This window comes from Gouania willdenowi, chromosome 12 (genome assembly GCF_900634775.1).
Source record: "Gouania willdenowi chromosome 12, fGouWil2.1, whole genome shotgun sequence".
In the NCBI taxonomy this organism is placed as follows: domain Eukaryota; kingdom Metazoa; phylum Chordata; class Actinopteri; order Blenniiformes; family Gobiesocidae; genus Gouania; species Gouania willdenowi.
This window is the reverse complement of record NC_041055.1, coordinates 11,980,571-11,997,845: the sequence shown is the minus strand read 5'-3', so window position 1 is coordinate 11,997,845 and position 17,275 is coordinate 11,980,571. Positions and strand designations below refer to the sequence as shown.

The following is a 17,275-nucleotide window of genomic DNA, read 5'->3' as shown; positions in this document are numbered from 1 at the left end:
AATGTAGTCTCCCAACGGCTCAGCCTTTACCGTCCTCCCCCCTCCCCTCTGTGCTACGTCTCGCTCATGTGCATGCGTACAGCTTGAATACAGTTTCAGAGTCCGTCAGCACATGTTTCACTGAGATCCTCTTCACTTTATCATGACTGTACTTGATCCGCGTTATGAAGATCATTACTTGGATATGGGAATAAAGCAACTGGCGATGGAGATCCAAGCTAACAGTGAGAAATTGTCAGGAACAGACTTCATTGTGATAAAGCAGAGAAGCTCCAAGAGGAGCTTCTCTGCTTACCTAAATCCACTTTGTGTTTTGATGAGAGAACACATTTAATTTGACTCTTTCTGCAGACACCATGAAATTGCAGATACCATCAAGGGCTTCAGGGCACTGGTCAAAACCCTTGACCCCAGATACAAGATGCCAGATCGAAAACATTTCCTTTCATTGTGTTTTATATACTGTATAGTATAAAATATGGGTTCTATAAATAAACTGGAGAAAGCTAAGAGAAAATTCATCAATTCATTTCATGTAATTTTCGGGGAAAATACTATATCAGGATATATATCATGATCAGCATATAAAATTACCTATATCATGATATAAGTTTGTCCATATCGCACAGCACTAGCTCTGTTGCGGAGGGCGCTGGACAGCAGAACTTGTTCTGGAGCCATGACGCACCACATCTACCGACAGTGGAAACTGATACACTTACTGGAATGGAAGCCTATCAGCTCCTTTGCTGTGCCGGAGTTGAGCCGCAGCTGTTACGCATCCAGTAGAAATTGGGGGATAGAATTTAGGTACAGCACAGATTTTGATGTTGCACATATCAGGAAATTACTTTGAAAACAACGGCCGGCGCTCATTTTGTTGCCACTATTGGCCATATGACTACAGCTTCATGCATGCCTTCCAGCTAAACAAGGAAGATACCTTAAAATACGTCTATACCACAATTGCATGCCTTTAATCCTGAAGTCTGTTGGAGCCAACAGGACCACATAATCTGCAAAAAGCAATGATCAATTCCTGAGGCCACCAAACTGAACCCCTTCAACAACGTGGCTGCGTCTAGAAATTCTATCCAAAAAAGTTATGAACAGAATCGGTGACAGAGGGCAGTCCTGGTTAAGTCCAACCCTCACTGGAAACTGATTTAGTGCAGACTAAGCTCTGACTCCAGTCATACAGGGAACGAATGGCCCGTATCAGGGGGTTTGATACCCCATGCTCCCGTAGAACCCCCTACAGGACTCCCCGAGGGACAAACTCCCATGCACCCTCTAGGACCCTGCTGAGGGTGCTATGGCGGTTTGGAGAGCTGGTCCACATTTTCACGACCAAGACGAAAACCACATTGGTGTGTTCCAACTATAGAACAGCCTCCCTGATAAGGTCTATTCATGGCTCCTGGAGAGGAGGGTTGGCTGGATAGTTGAGCCTCAGATCCAGGAAGAGCAATGACTGTGCTTTTTATGTCTGGTCAACCTTCGCAGAGAAATGCTAAATTGTTTTCACTTTCACTCATCTTGTCTTCTAAGTCAGTGCTCCCCAACCTTTTCTGTCTCATGTTCCCCCTGAGCCTCACTTCAAATTAGTAATACCTTTGTCTCTGTAATTTAGTACCTTTTGTTTTATTTACATTTATTGCCTCTGCAATATGAAACGCTTTTAGAGATGAAATTATTAAAACTAAGTTGTGAATAATTTCCTTGTTTGCATTGCAATATTACAATTTCATTTAGCAGAAGCTTTTATCCAAAGGGATATACAGTTAGGGTTAAGTGACTTGCTTACATCGCACAGTGATGGCCCGGGTTGTATTTGAACTGGTGACCCTCAATTATAACCCTGCTTCTTTAACCATTAGGCTACCGCTGCCCATATTACATATGTATACAGTACACATGCAAATACATAAATATTGTGTATCAGAGAATATATTTACCTCAATTCTGTGATAATAAGTTTGAAAATTTTCAACAAATTAGTAAAGATTCCAACTATAGAACAGCCTACCTGGTAAGGTCTATTCATGGCTCCTGGAGAGGAGGGTTGGCTGGATAGTTGAGCTTCAGATCCAGGAAGAGCAATGTGGTTTTCGTCTTGGTAGTGGAAATGTGGACCAGCTCTCCCCAAAGATTGGAGAGTCAACTCCTGGGTTCCTAAGGCCCTGCTTCATCACCAGAATGTGTGTCGGTGGTAGTGAGGAGCTCTTCAAAGTATTCCTTTCACCATTCCACAACGTCCCGATTCTAGGTCAGCAGTGCATTATCCCCACAATACACAGTGTTGACAATGCACTGCTTTCCCCTCCTAAGACACCAGATGGTGGTCTAGAACCTCTTTGAAGCCATTCTCCATGGCTTCACAAAATTCCTCCCATGTCCTGGATTTTGCATCAGCTACCGTCATGGTTGCACTCCACTTGGCCCGTCTGTACCTGTCTGCGGCCTCTGGAGTCCTACAGGCAAAGAATGCCGATAGGACTCCTTCAGCTTGATGGCATCCCTCACCACCCGTGTCCACCAACAGGATCAGGTTTTGCCGCCACATCATGCACCGACTACTTTATAGCCACAGCACTGATCAGCCGCCTCAAAAGAGGCACGGAATATTGCGCCTCCTTCATCTTGACTTGCAATGACCCATTTCCAATCATATTTGATTTTCTATAACATCAGTTCTATCTCTGCCCCTGAAGTTAATATGCAATAAACAGTAATCTAGTCATAAAACACAATAGTGATCATTTGTTACAGTAATCGTGTGAAATGAAATAGCAAGTATGATTGACTATTGGTTAACGTACGTACATACAGGTTGCTGAAATTAGAGCCACTGCTTAGTGCCTTTTTTTGCTGATACAATTGTTAGTATCGCTTGTCTTTCTTAAGCTAATCATAGATAAATATGTTTATGTTTGTGAAAAGGACATGACAGGATCCAACCTCTTTGATTTCAAGATAACTAGCAATGTAGTAAAACACCCTCAGATGTCTGTGTTCTTTCTTTCCTTATTTGTTTATTTGGATGAAACAATGCATTTTAATGAACACACTGGATTTAGCACTTTCCCACAGCAATATACATTTCAACAAGATGACAAATAATCCCTTCAAAGATATCCACCCAGGCCATGGACAGGGCATCAGTAAACCTTACAGTGCCAGGAAACTCCTGGACACATCATGGCAGGTCATTTCTCTTCATTATTCTATTTTTGCCCAAGGCATTTTTATTTTTAGGATTGAAATTCTTTATCGCATTCCCACTTTCACAATCCAGGCAGCCATGGCAAGATGCCCTGTTTATAAGTTTGTTGAACTTCCCTAGAAGTCCTGATTTATCCACTGTGCTGACGTGTGGTTTGTACCAGATGCTAAAAGGAGGCCAACACCTCCTTATCTGGAGTGATTTTCCTCAGTGTCGGATTTAGCTTTTATATCAACAAACTTATTGTTAGCTTCAATAATGAGACTATAATTTCTACTTTTCTTCATCAATACCAATATCTGTGGTGCTCTCTCTACTTTACTGCTGTAACAACCCTTGTTCCCACTGTAGGGCAAATAAAACAATATCTTATCCTAAATTTAATATTCCTTTAAGCATGTATATGTGATATTTGTTTGATTGTTAATATTTTCCCAAATTTGTCCTTTTTTTGTTCTAATTGTTGGCAAATGAGAGGGTTTCTCCTTGGTGTAATGCCATAATGTGCTCTGAAAGTGATTACAATGCATATGTGACCCACCAGCATTTTGTTGAGTTTCTCGGGCCCAGCATCAGCTCTCTTGTAGTTTACAATTACTTTCTGTTTAACTGTTTAACTATTCTTTTTGTGTGCAGGTAGAAGAAGGAGGGAAGGCAGAACAATTGGAGCAATCTCTACTGGTTGGAGATGAAATGATTATCATTAATGATGTAAAGCTAAGTGGATTTCGTCAAGAGGCTATCGCTTTGATCAAAGGATCACACAAGGCTCTACAGCTCACTGTCCGCAGGTACAGAAAATGTCTATTATGTCTTCTTTTTTCTTCTTCTTCTTGGTTTGCTTTTAATTTGGAAGTGGAAATAGGAGGAATAATGTGAGTGGACGTAAATTAAAGTTTTATAGGATTCCAGCGGACACTCGTGCTTAGAAAAACGAATACAATTGTGGTTTTGCCTGCAGGCTAAGCCCTGCCCAACAAAACAAGTCACAATGTTCACAAACAATCAGAGGGTCTATGTTTCCTCAGGCAGAAGAGGTTTTAGAAATCTGGTGTTGTGAGCTGATAACACTGTATACTGTTCACTGTAAATGATAAACACAATTGGTTATTACTCCTTGGATCCACCATTTAGTGGAAAGGGATGCCATTGGGTGTGTCAGGTCATCTGGTAGCTTTCCGAATGTTCAGGTTGTTGCCTTGTCAGGTACAAAAGGAGGTATGTATTGTACTTGAGGTGTGACTGAGAGTAAGGCTGCCATTGCTACTGCAGCTGTTATGTACTTGAAGACACGTGAGAGGCAAAACACAATCAAGGACTTTAGACTTTAGACAGAAACACTCACAGAGCAGCAGATGTACAGGTGCATATAGCGTGGTGGGAAGGAGTGAGAGAAGGCAGAGCACAAGCCGGAAGCAGTGGAGTGTATATTTTTCTGATCATATGGACAACCATGTCAGGTGTGTAGCAGTATTTATTTTTCATTTAACAGCCTGCATTTTTAAAGATATTTTTCTGATTCAACTGTAGAATCTAGCAAGTGTTCAATTAGCTTTGCAGATGATAATGTAAAGGCTTTTAAACAATGCAGCAGCAGCTTTAGATTGGACTACAGAGAACTCCAGATGGATGTTTTGGAATGTGTTTTAAGATATTTTGCTGAGATTAACAAGGTGTAACCACTAGACTGTGCTTTTTATGTCTGGTCAACCTTCGCAGAGAAATGCTAAATTGTTTTCACTTTCACTCATCTTGTCTTCTAAGTCAGTGCTCCCCAACCGTTTCTGTCTCATGTTCCCCCTGAGCCTCACTTCAAATTAGTAATACCTTTGTCTCTGTAATTTAGTACCTTTTGTTTTATTTACATGTGAGCCTCTGCAATATGAAACGCTTTTAGAGATGAAATTATTAAACAACTAAGTTGTGAATAATTTCCTTGTTTGCATTGCAAAATTACAATTTCATTTAACAGAAGCTTTTATCCAAAGGGATATACAGTTAGGGTTAAGTGACTTGCTTACATCGCACAGTGATGGCCCGGGTTGTATTTGAACTGGTGACCCTCAATTATAACCCTGCTTCTTTAACCATTAGGCTACCGCTGCCCATATTACATATGTATACAGTACACATGCAAATATTGTGTATCAGAGAATATATTTACCTCAATTCTGTGATAATAAGTTTGAAAATTTTCAACATATTAGTAAAGATTTTGTAGGAAAATGAGGGCACATTATTGTTTATTCTATTCATAGGCCAGTTTTTAGGCTTGTGAGATGAATCATTATTTTGTAAATTAATGTATAACTGATTCTAAGTACCCCTTTCAAGGTGCTGAAGTTCCCCTGAAGGTACACGTACCCCTGATTGGGAAACACTGTTTTTTCACTGATAGTGGCCTTTGAAGAATCAAAAACGATACTTTACAGTTTTGTTGATTCTATAGAATGCAGTACTAGAAAAGGAAGGTAGGATGTGCTGTTTCAGGACACATTTGTTACACAACATTGGCAGAACCTGGTTTTTACATTTTATCACTGCTACCCAGTGTTGGGAACGTTACTTTAAAAAAGTAATTAGTTACTCACTACTTGTTCAAAAAAGTAACTGCGTTAGTAGCTAAATTACTCTATAATAAAAGTAACTCATTACCAAGGAAAGTAACTATTTGCGTTACTATTAAAAAAAAAGAAGTTGCTGTATGTCAGATAATTCACATTTTTTAGATGCGTGTGTCGTTACGAGGTGCTTCATTAAATTTGAGTTGCTTACAACGGATGTCGACAAAGTGTTCTCTCCTGGATATAATGAACACTTCACATACACGTTCTTGCCTTTGACCACAATTAATATAAAGTAGTGTTTGTATCGTCACCTTAAAAATGTCAACTTTTTATCAGACTGCTCCACGCTCACCATCTCTGCTGCTTCATCAAATATGTAGTGTCTGTGTGTGTGTCTGTGTCTGTGTCTGTGTCTGTGTGTGTCTGTGTGTGTGTCTGTGTGTGTGTGTGTCTGTGTCTGTGTGTGTGTGTGTGTGTGTGTGTGTGTGTGTGTGTGTGTGTGTGTGTGTGTGTGTGTGTGTGTGTGTGTGTGTGTGTGTGTGTGTGTCTGTGTCTGTGTCTGTGTCTGTGTCTGTGTGTGTGTGTCGTGTGTGTGTGTGTGTGTGTGTGTGTGTGTGTCGTGTGTGCTGGGCACGTCGCCTTAGCCAATCATAATCGCTCACCTTGTTTTTAACCCGCCTCCTCTTGCTGGCACATGTGTAAAAACACTGGCTCTGATTGGCTACCATGAAACATGACGCCGTCTAAGCCAATCACAATCACTCACCTTGTTTTTAACCCACCTCCTCACAACAGCTGAGTCAGAAGCCGGGGATGCTTTCAGATAACATTTTATTCAATCAATGCATGTAACGCACCACATTTAGCGTTCAGTAACGATAACGGCGTTGTAACAGCGTAAAAAGTAATTAGATTACCCCGTTACTAAAAAAACAAACGCCGTTACCTAACGCCGTTATTCCAAACACTGCTGCTACCTAAGCCTGCATGATACTATTGAAACCTATACTGTATATATATATATATATATATACTGTATACTTCAGTATACATGCAGTCCTCTGTTTTGGGTTGTGGTAACACCACAGTGCTTAGCTCTTCAAAATGCCATCAGCACCGAGATAGTGTGATGTATTCTGACTGAGCTCTATGGTCAAAGGTCGAGAATACTGTTTTAATAAAAAATTGCTCTAACATTAATTAATGGTGAAATTACTTTACTGAAATGTCTTTCATATTTTACTCAGTGATGGGCTGTTTTTGCTTATCATAGATTGGAAGACTTAACTAAAGGCGAGTGATGAGTATCAAAAACCAGTTCCTATGTAGAAATGCTTCCCAGTGTCGATTCCAGTGTACGCTAATGATGTCACCCCGCACGATACAGAGCTTACGCAAGTTACACAACGTGTGTGTTGAAGTCATTCACCAGTGCACTGGTGAATGACTTCACAAACACTCGAAAGTTTGGTTACATTTCACGAGAAAGGATGACAACAGGGCAACTTGCAATTTTTGAAAAGTGGATATTTCATCAGAAGCAGGAAATACTACCAGTATGCAGAAACATTTGCACACACAGCATGGGATAACTTTGAAGGAATGTCACATTTTTAATCTACTCTGGAGGGAATCTCAACCCAGCAGCAGCAGCAGCAGCAGTAAAGTTACTGTAACTGGCTTGCTCCAGTTCTGCTTTCACCAACTCAGGGAAGAGTAAAATGACACAAGCCTGGATAGACGAATGTCACCAAGCAGTGAGTTACTGACTAAGTTTGTGTACTAATTGGCCTGTTTGCTCTCCTTTTTTCCAAATGAGAATCAATAAGTGAATCGAAAAAGAACCCAATAGTTAAGCAGAATCGAAAATAGAATCTGATACATAAAAATCTTACCAATTCCCATCCCTACTCCATCCATCCATCCATCCATCCATCCATCCATCCCTACTAAAGACTAAAACAAATACTGTGTATGTAAGTTCAAGTCGGCTGTTTTGTGCCTCATCTATCTCTGTTATGCCTCATCCTAAACCATATAGTGGTGAACAATATGTGTAATTTCCTCATTATCTCAAGACCTGCTAGTAATGCACACTACTATACTTAGTTTGAATGCTTTCTTCTTCTGCCTGCTAAACGTGTGCACAATTATATTGTTATTTGCCAAATTAATTATTTGTCTTTATTAATTACTGTGTATTTGGATAACCTGTAATAACTTAAGCCTTGCATTGAAAGAAATCATGTAAATTATACAAGACTGACTGGACTTGCTTGTTTCCCTTCTCATCAACTGGCTATCCTGTTTTCTGGGAACTAAAACACATCCAATCATTCCTTAATAGTAATGACTTTTGTGTATTGACTAATTGATCAACATTGTCCATAAAAGCCAAACTTCTATGATGTCAGACAAAGAATTCTTAGTAATAAGAATAATGCAATAGATTGAATGGTGCCTTTCAAGCTCACAGTGTCATGATCTGTCCCAGAGCAGATTATTGTTGAGTTTTTAGCCCCTGTTGGCTTTTCTTTCAGTTGTGGTTAACTTTGCTTTAGTTCTAGCTTTGTTCAGTTCTTTATTTCATTGTCTGTAGCATGGCTGAGGTCCTACTGTGTTTCTGGTCCCTCCCTGTCTTGTTTGCGTGTGCGTGTGCGTGTGTGGTTTCACCCATCTAATAGTGTTGCACTTGAGTTCATTTGTAGTGAGGATATTTAACATGATTTTAGAGTCTCTTTCACTTGTGTATTTGTGAAGGGTAGTGTTTGAAGAGGTTGGAGAAAATGTGTTTCTTAACATTAGCCCATCAAGTTGTAGTACTTGCAGAGATACTTCTGAATATGCCGATTAAGGACTCTCATGACTAGAGTTGGGTACCCCTGAACTACGCTACTCAACTGGTGGGTGCCGACAAGGTCGCTTGCCTTACTGAGAAACAAGAAGCAGAGAATCTGTTTTGGAGACAGAAATTGTGCTGTCCAAAACACATTAGGACAGATAATTCATATTTCAAGTTATTGTTTCTATTAGTATATCAGGAAATAGAGCGGTGTGGAGCCAAAACAGATTCGTACCTATGGCTGAGGTCGCTTTTATACTGATGAACTTTTTACTCTGACAGACTTTACCATACCCCATGTTATTTTTTATTATTATAACTGTCTGTCCTGACTTGAATCTTTTAGTGTACTTGACTGTTGTGTGGGGGGCATTTGCAATTTTGATATACTTTGTACAATGACAATAAAAGGATTCTGATTCTATTGTTAAATTAAGGGTGAGAACTGAATGTAATGGTAGGCCTTGATTTTGTTTGAGATTGTAATAGTCAGGTTACTTTTTAACAAAAACATCCCACTGCTTAAACACAATGGAGATAAAGGCGAGCAGAAAGGGTACAAGTGCCTACAAGTGTGACAGAGCTTTTTGATATAATCAAACTTTGTTATGTCCCAGCAGGAGCTATACTAAATTCCAGACATCTACAAAAATAAATAAATAAATTATTCCTTTTTTCTGTTACGCAATCCCTTATAAGTAGAAGGTCCTACCTCAGTGGCATTTTGTCACAAAAATCAAATACAGAAAAAAGTAGCATGTTTTTGTCAAAGTTTCAATGTTGCAAGTGTTGCCTGGAATATAAACTCATTAGGTAGCATTCATGTTCATCTTCATATTGAGTTAAATGTGATGTAAATTAACCCTAAGGCTCCAATTGTTAAGCAATAACAATAAGGAACAGCCATGGATTGAACTTATATATATAATATAAGAGCTTCTATATTCTTCGTCCTTATCTTGTACAACTTGTATCAACAATCAGCATCTCTTAATTCAACATGCTATCATGGTGAAGCAGAATTATCCATGTTTTGTTCAACATTTAATAGATAACTTCCACCATTTTAAACAGACTTCCTGACTGATAATATGTTGTTGCAACGTTGTCTACAACCATTTTAATACATGCAATTATGGCTACACATAACTAGGACTGCCATTAGAAATATCGATATAAATTACAACTCAACTTTTTAAATTTTATACATTATCTAAACGGAAAATAAGTTCATTAAATTCACACCAGTATCATTAACTCAATAAGTAGTAAATAAGTAGACCTATGAGAAGAGATTATGTGCTTTCTATTGTTGTAACAGTCTATTGATGTTTAAATGTCTATGTTTATAATATTATCACAATTATATTATTATGATATAATTATGATCTAGAGAATTAGGCTAACAAAGTCATGCATCACTCACAAGCAGGCGTCCAGATTCCAATTCACCAAATGCGGGACAAAGACTTGTTTTTTTATGTTTATAACTTAAAAAACAAAATAAACAACAAACAAAAAAAATTCTATTCCGCCCCTAATTTATAACATTACTAACAAATCTGGTTGATTTAGTTGCACTTAACAGACTGCAAAGAAAAACTTAACATTTTTTTTTATTATTTTTATTTCTCAAGCCCTTCCATGCAAAAAACAAACAAACATAGTAAGCATGAAACATTTTTACTGTGGCCTGCAGGGTAACACGCCTCACTATGTACAATTAAACAGAATAGGCGGTCAAGGCTACAATTGTTGTTTCAAGTATAGTATTTTAATGTGCGTTAAAAGGGGATGCTTGCCTGTATTTTCTCCAACAACAGAGAGAACAAATCACCAGCACAACTCCAAACATCACAATAAAGTGTTCGTCTTTGTAGAACAATATACTGAACCACATGTTCAGTTAGAACTAGTACTGGATTAGGCTTCATGTACTGTAGTAGGCTACAAAAACAAAACTCCCTCAGTTCAGAATCACAAACAGTAGTTAGTTCAGCTGCTGTTACCTATTCTACGTTTAAATCTTGTTTGGGTTTTAGCAGGAGACAGTGGCGTGCACAGACACTTTGGGGGGCAGGTGCTCAGTGAAAAATAAGGGCACTTTATGCTGCATGTAGAACTGACAACTGCCTTATTGTATTATATCAAAATAAAATTACTTGACCTTTGAGCTGGTACAGTTTCACGCTATAGCACTGATCAGCAGTGACGTGCCGTGACCACTAGGGTTGGGTAGGCACGTTGCAAATCGAGACCACCAATGACAATTTCATATGTTTCTGCTGTCAAGTGTTCATTCAATTCAAATCAATTTTATTTGTATAAAGCAATTTCCAACAAAGTCATCTCAATGCGCTTATCAAAATATAAAATTCATTATTCAGAAAGAAAAAACCCAATAAGATCCACATGAACAAGCATTTAGCCATCTAACAAAATCAACATCATAAACACCATTAAAGAAACATAAACAATTATTTAATATAGCCTCCATACTCTCCCAACAAGATATATCTCATGACACGGCAGCGCATCGGTTGTTTGTGTTGTAAACACAGAAACACGGAAAAAATGACAACTTAGAACATCCTCAGTGAGGAGCATCCACAAAGTCAATCCTTCCTTTTGTACCATTCACTGTGAAAAGTATGAAACATGTTCTGATAAATCAGGTGTTGGTCTCCATCTTTTAAAAGCTGTCGTTTTTCCTCAAAACAAAGTTTCTCTATCATCTCTCGCGCTGTCATCCACACTGTAGTGTTATCCCGCCCACTAGCTAGAGAACTTAGCAGCAGCAGTCACGTGTCATCTATTCACTAATGTGCTGTGAACTTACGTGTAGCATTTAGCATAGCGCAGTTACGTGCAAAGGCAGCTCTCTACGCTGCCTTTACGCGTAAATGGATGTCATATTGGGGACCTGACTGCGCATGCGCAAACACGTAAAATCACGCAATGGGAATGGAGGCAGAGGAGCCACGTGCCTTTGGGAGGGGGCGTGGCCTCCCTCTACCTTACAGCGGAGCGAAAAAAAAAAAAAAAAGACTGCAGCTGTTCCAGGAAATAGCGCTGTTTAGTAATTTGGGCTATGAAATGCACAAAATTCGGACACTTTCAAACTTATAGGTACTGTAGGCTATTGGAAATGGAAAAATAAATAATTTATAATTAAAAAAAAAAATATATATATATATATATATAATTAAATAATTAAACTATCAATTCACCCTTGGGTAGACACTGCCTACCTTGCCTACCCTGATGGCACGTCACTGCTGATCAGTCAATCACTATCGTTTTATTTCTTTGGAATGAACCCACATGGAGAGGTTTTAAGCAAGTTACAAGCTACAATAATAGATTAGTGTGCTCTTTGCTGGTAAATGGCCTGCTGCTTCCCTATTGTAGCTGCCTGGAATAGAATCATAATAGTTTTAGTAATAGCCTATTTTTTAAAGTTGAATATAGCCTGTTAAGGTAAATACAAGATTACTGCAAGACTTGTAACGTAGAAATAACTTGTTGGCACAAAATAATAAAGTTAGCTAAAATAGCTTAATGTAGTTAAAATAAAAATGTGGACAGCTTTTAAGATATCTCAGTAAAATTAGAGGAACAGTTCAACTTTAAAAATCTGAGCTTTAAATCCCTCTAAACAGTGAACATGACTCTTGACTCTGACCTTTCATCTTCATCTTCCTCTTCCTCCTTTCTGCTGCTGGTGGATGCTTTTATCCAGGAGAGGAGACAGCTGCTCCCCTGGGCTGCCTGCTGTAGCTCCATTTCTTTTTCCTTTCTTCTGTTTCTTGTTTATGGGTGCGCGTCCTAAATGTGCGTCCCCGTCCTAGTTTGATTGACATGATCAAACAGCCTGCTCCACCTCCTGATGATAGCCCTCACTGCTTTCTCCACTTAGCCATTTGATAAAAGCCTGCTTAGCAGTATAAAACACACTGTCTGGGGTTGGAGTGAAGGAGAACCCAGATGCAGAACGTGAAGGAGGCAGAATGCTTCAGTATCCATTGTAGAACCAGTCAATCTTATTGAAACAAAAATCCCAAAAACCAGAATCCAAAAACAAAGCAGGCACAAGGGAAAACTATAGGGGTGAAGACAGCATGGAACAGGAGCAGGAGCAAGACACGATACAACAATGACGCAGCAATCATTCAGTGTCCAAACACTCACAATCACTCGCAACCCAAACCAATGACGTGTAAAAAACATGTGCTTTCTGACAGCATGCAGTGATTTGACTTTCGCTCAGGGCAAAACATTCACTTAGGTTGTTGCTGTAAGCAAGATCTCCTACTTTTTGCTGACTTTATAATTCATATTTTCATTTCATTATCTTATGTATGGTGAAACTATAATTTACTGATAATGGTGTTGTCTTGCTGTGCGGTTGGTTGCACGAATACAGGCAGCAGCAAGAATATTCAGTTATTGGCCTGCGATGGACTGGCACCCAGTGAGTCCTGGAGATAGGCACCAGCAGACCCCGAGACTCTGGAAAAAGGAGAAAGCGGGTTAGAAAATAAATGAATGGATTTATTTATTGCCAGCTGGTTTATTAAAGGTATCAAATAATATCACAACTTTAGCAGTCAAATGGAAACTTGTTGTAATTATTTGGATTTTGTTAAAAAAAAACATATTCTCTTAACCACTGGAAGGATGTTAAGGCATATATTTGGAAAACATTACAAAATAAAATTGTTAGTACAGGTCTAAATGGAACACAATCTATGATAATATCAATTAGAAATCTGTCATCAGTGAAACCTCTAAAATCTGCGTGTACCTCTAAATTCTCTGTCCCACCGGCCGCACTCATCACCTTGCGGCACAGAGCATTCAGCTGCTCTGCTCCCCAGCTCTGGAACTCTCTCCCCCCTGACCTCCGTACCATAGACTTCCTGCCACCCCTCAAATCTAAATTCAAAACTCACCTTTTCAGACAGCACCACCTAGTCACGCACTGACCATCTCAATGCCGTACTCTGTTTTATTCTGTTGCTCCTGTTTTTATTGTTTTTCCACTGTACAGTGTTCTTTGGTGTTTTGAAAGGCACTTTTAAATAAAATTTGTTGTTATTATTATTATTAAAAAATCAAAGAAGTAACGTTGAAAATTATTCATAATACTGTATATACCCAATTAGGATTAAACTCTGAAGCTGTGGTTAATTGCACTTTGTAACTCTCTCCCAGAATCCATAACTCACCTCTTCCTTGTTTGTACTGTATGTTGGACTTTGTTGGATTGATGTTGAAAATATATTTAATAAAAACCTGCACAGTGACAAAATAAGGATAGATAAGAAGGCCACAACTTTTTCATACTCTGGAAAAAATTCAAATATTTGCTGTTTTTGATTATTATATTGTGCACAAATTACTGTCATAAATTTAAATAAGCCAAAACCAAACCTAAAATTACAGTACTTCACATTGAAGTAAAACATTACTTTAATATACTACACAGTAGTGAAAAGAAAAAAGCAATAAAAACTTTAGACATTTATGATGCAATGCAACTTAAATGATATGTGGTAACAATAATGATAATAATAATAAGGATTGTAATGATGAGTATAAGAATTCCCTAGCTGAGGTATTAATTTTTTTTTCTTTATCCTTTTATGTATGCATAATTTGTATATTATATGTTATGTTGTTTTGTTCTGTATTTTTGTATGTTGTAAACTCGCTATAACAAGGCGATTATGTTATTTCTGTACATGTCAAAAAAAAGAAGAAAAGAGAGGATTAACATTCCACCAGTGCGTCCTGTGAAGCTTCACTCAGTCCACACCTGTGGAGTCATACCCTCGCAACGCATGGCACTGGCTTGGGATTATGAATGTTTTCATGCTATTTGTCATTGTTGACATTCGCTTTTGGCCTGACAGGAAGTCTGCAGTGACTTACCATGGCTGCTTGGAGAAACAATAGTCAGCTCGCGGTCCCAAACACACTGACGTCACTGGGAGGTGGAGACACGAGCAGGAATACCTGGGAACACAAAGACACGAGAGTTAAAACATGAACAAGATCTAGAATCTAAAATGTGCAATATGTAAATTTAACTTATATTTATTTATTTATCTTTTTTTTTTAGTATACTTCTGTTCTTTCCTACTTATACTGTCTTGGCTGATTTGTTGTTGTTTGTAGTTTTTTTTAAAATCTGACTCCGGTACTAACTGCACAAGAATTCCGTTGTACTGACTGCAAAAGTGTACTTCTTTGGTTGGAAGAACTCGTCCTGTTTGAGTACAAAGACTGCAGTCAGTTGATCAGAATTTTGCCAAGCAGGTTTAGCTGCAGTCTCCACCTGCTCTTTGTAGTTTGCATGTGCTTTGTTTAGAGTGTTCTGTGAGTCAGATAGAATGCAAAAGGGATTTGGAAAAAAATAGCACACTGTCTTTTCTTCCTGTATTCAGCTCTTTGACTTGCTGGCATCAATCATATGATACAATGACAAAACATTTTTTTTTGGCTGTTTGTATCAGAAGGTAAATTTTAAAGCATAACTTGTTCCTCTCCCTCACACACACTTTACTCTGCATTTTCTTTCAGTGGCTGTAAATATTGAATATTGTTTAATTTTAATTATTTTCTTATCGTAGAAAAGTTAACTGGAGCCATTTTTGCCATCTCCGCTGTGTATTGTGTCAACATTCACTGCAGCCATGATCTCTGTGTGTGAGTTTGCACCTGCCTCTGAGTTCTACTATTTTTGTCACAGAAACAGTCACCACAAACAGTTCCAGATTTGATGAACTGCATTGCGTCCAATGCATAATTTTTTTGTATTTACCCTCCCATTTTTTTGCTCTCCAAATGAGATCCGCCTACATTACATGTTTATCAGAGGGAAACACGCTTAATGGATTGTGGTCTCATTGTGACTTGCAGAACACAAGCACTTAGCACATGGAGTTTGCACACGTTTTAATTAGGCTTTACACAATCAGGATTTCTGGGCCACCGATCAGTGAGTTTAAAAAAAAATGATCACCAATCTGATCATATGAATTCATGTTGGTTTTTTTAGGTACCGGCCGAATTCCTTCTGTGCTACCTGATTAAGAGTCATGAAAAATCAAACGGTGCTACCATGTTTTGCGACCTACTCTTCCACCTGGAGTGGAAGAGTTGAAGAATTTCCATGCAGGACCTGAACATAGCATTGCACGCACAAGAGCGTCATGGCTCCGCTTTTTAAAATGCGATGCAGACCGAATGCTCGCAAAAAACATGGCGGATGTAAATGTGAGCTTCACTCCAGCACTCTTAAACCATTTCATTTAGTCCCCTGAACAGCATACTGTGCCAACTACGAGAGAGCTGGAGATTAAGCTGTGGAGGAAGACCACACACGGAACTACGTGAAGCCTCCATCAGCATTAGCTGAGCAAAGACATATATATGTTGCTTATAGTCCCTATTCACAAGTGCACAGCGGAAGTGGGGCGCATACACACACGCACACACGCGAGCGCACTTCTGTGTCCACCATCACCTTGAAACGGACAGAGTTGCCCGGTATGAAAGCAAAAGTAAATGGGAGCACATTGACTTTCCCTTTTAACATGCTCGGGCTGTATAAACAAAACAAGCGTGCACACACATACAAACACACACAGGCACTAACAGCAGACGCTGCCCCTGCTTTCAGAGCCGGTAGACTGGGGAAGAAGTCCGGCGGCCAGCCACTTCACTCCAATCAATCAACAATATTGCCGTTCGCGCCTTGGTTTTCATCATTCGTCATTCAGAGTCTAGTTCTGTCTCATTTGGATTAATGCTCAGTCATTGGGTTGAACACTTTATATAATAATGTAAAAGAAAAAAGTCACAGTTTAAAATGAGAAAAAAAACCCCTTTATTTTACCAGACAAAGACACATTAAGAACTTAGTTCTCATTTACAACCAGGGCCTGGCAAAGGGCAAGGGTTCGAGACTGCGACCAAAATGGTCGCATATGCGAGTCTGTAGGATGACCATATTTTGGACGGAGCGGGTGAGCGCCTCGTCACATCCCACAGAGTGCATCTTTCTCTCTCTCTCTGTGCTGCGGGCGAGGAGACGGTGTGCACTCACGCAACTTGGCAATATCGGGTAATGCAACGGTGAATGCACCGAGTATAAACACCAATGCCTTCCTTTGGAGTGCGCGCGGTCCGCGAACTGACAGCCCTTCACTGAGTACGCGCTCACATTGAGGGCAGCAGTAAAAAGGAAGAACGTGGCGAGCGCAGTGATAGCTCGTACATGCTCATCAGAATCAGCATGGAGGGACCAGAACTGATGGACTATGATGCCAGGCCAGATGTTCAGCGGTGGTTCTTCCAGGGCAGGGGTCTGCAACCTGCGGTTCTGGGGCCTAATGTGGCTCTTTGAATCTTTTGCAATGGCTCCCTATAGCTTTAAAAAAACTATTGAAATAAATTGTTGTTTTTTTACAGAAGCTATTAATGATTAATTACAAATAAAATCAACAATTTGTTAACTTAAATCACGTTGTGCAATGACTCAGTCATCTTCCTACTTCACCTTCTGCAACATCTACAGACCATTAACTTTCTGTCACGGGTAGCAGACAGGACCCAATTGCAAGACTCAGA

General features: G+C 39.3%; 1 protein-coding gene across 7 annotated transcripts in view; it reads left to right on the top strand.

Annotated features, from left to right (window-relative positions):
• The window catches only part of shroom3 (shroom family member 3), a 75,535-nt gene that overhangs the window by 6,790 nt on the left and 51,470 nt on the right, over positions 1-17,275 (top strand). For 5 of the 7 annotated variants that reach the window (XR_003675303.1, XM_028463674.1, XM_028463672.1 and 2 more), the window contains exon 2: positions 3,863-4,017. Coding sequence is in view for 6 of the 7 variants with exons in the window: in XM_028463674.1 (XP_028319475.1) it covers positions 3,863-4,017 (155 nt within the window). In the remaining variant the exon portion in view is untranslated. Of the gene's footprint in view, positions 1-3,862; positions 4,018-4,479; positions 4,687-17,275 lie in introns of those variants that run through there. The other 2 variants (XM_028463677.1, XM_028463676.1) reach the window with 1 other exon arrangement.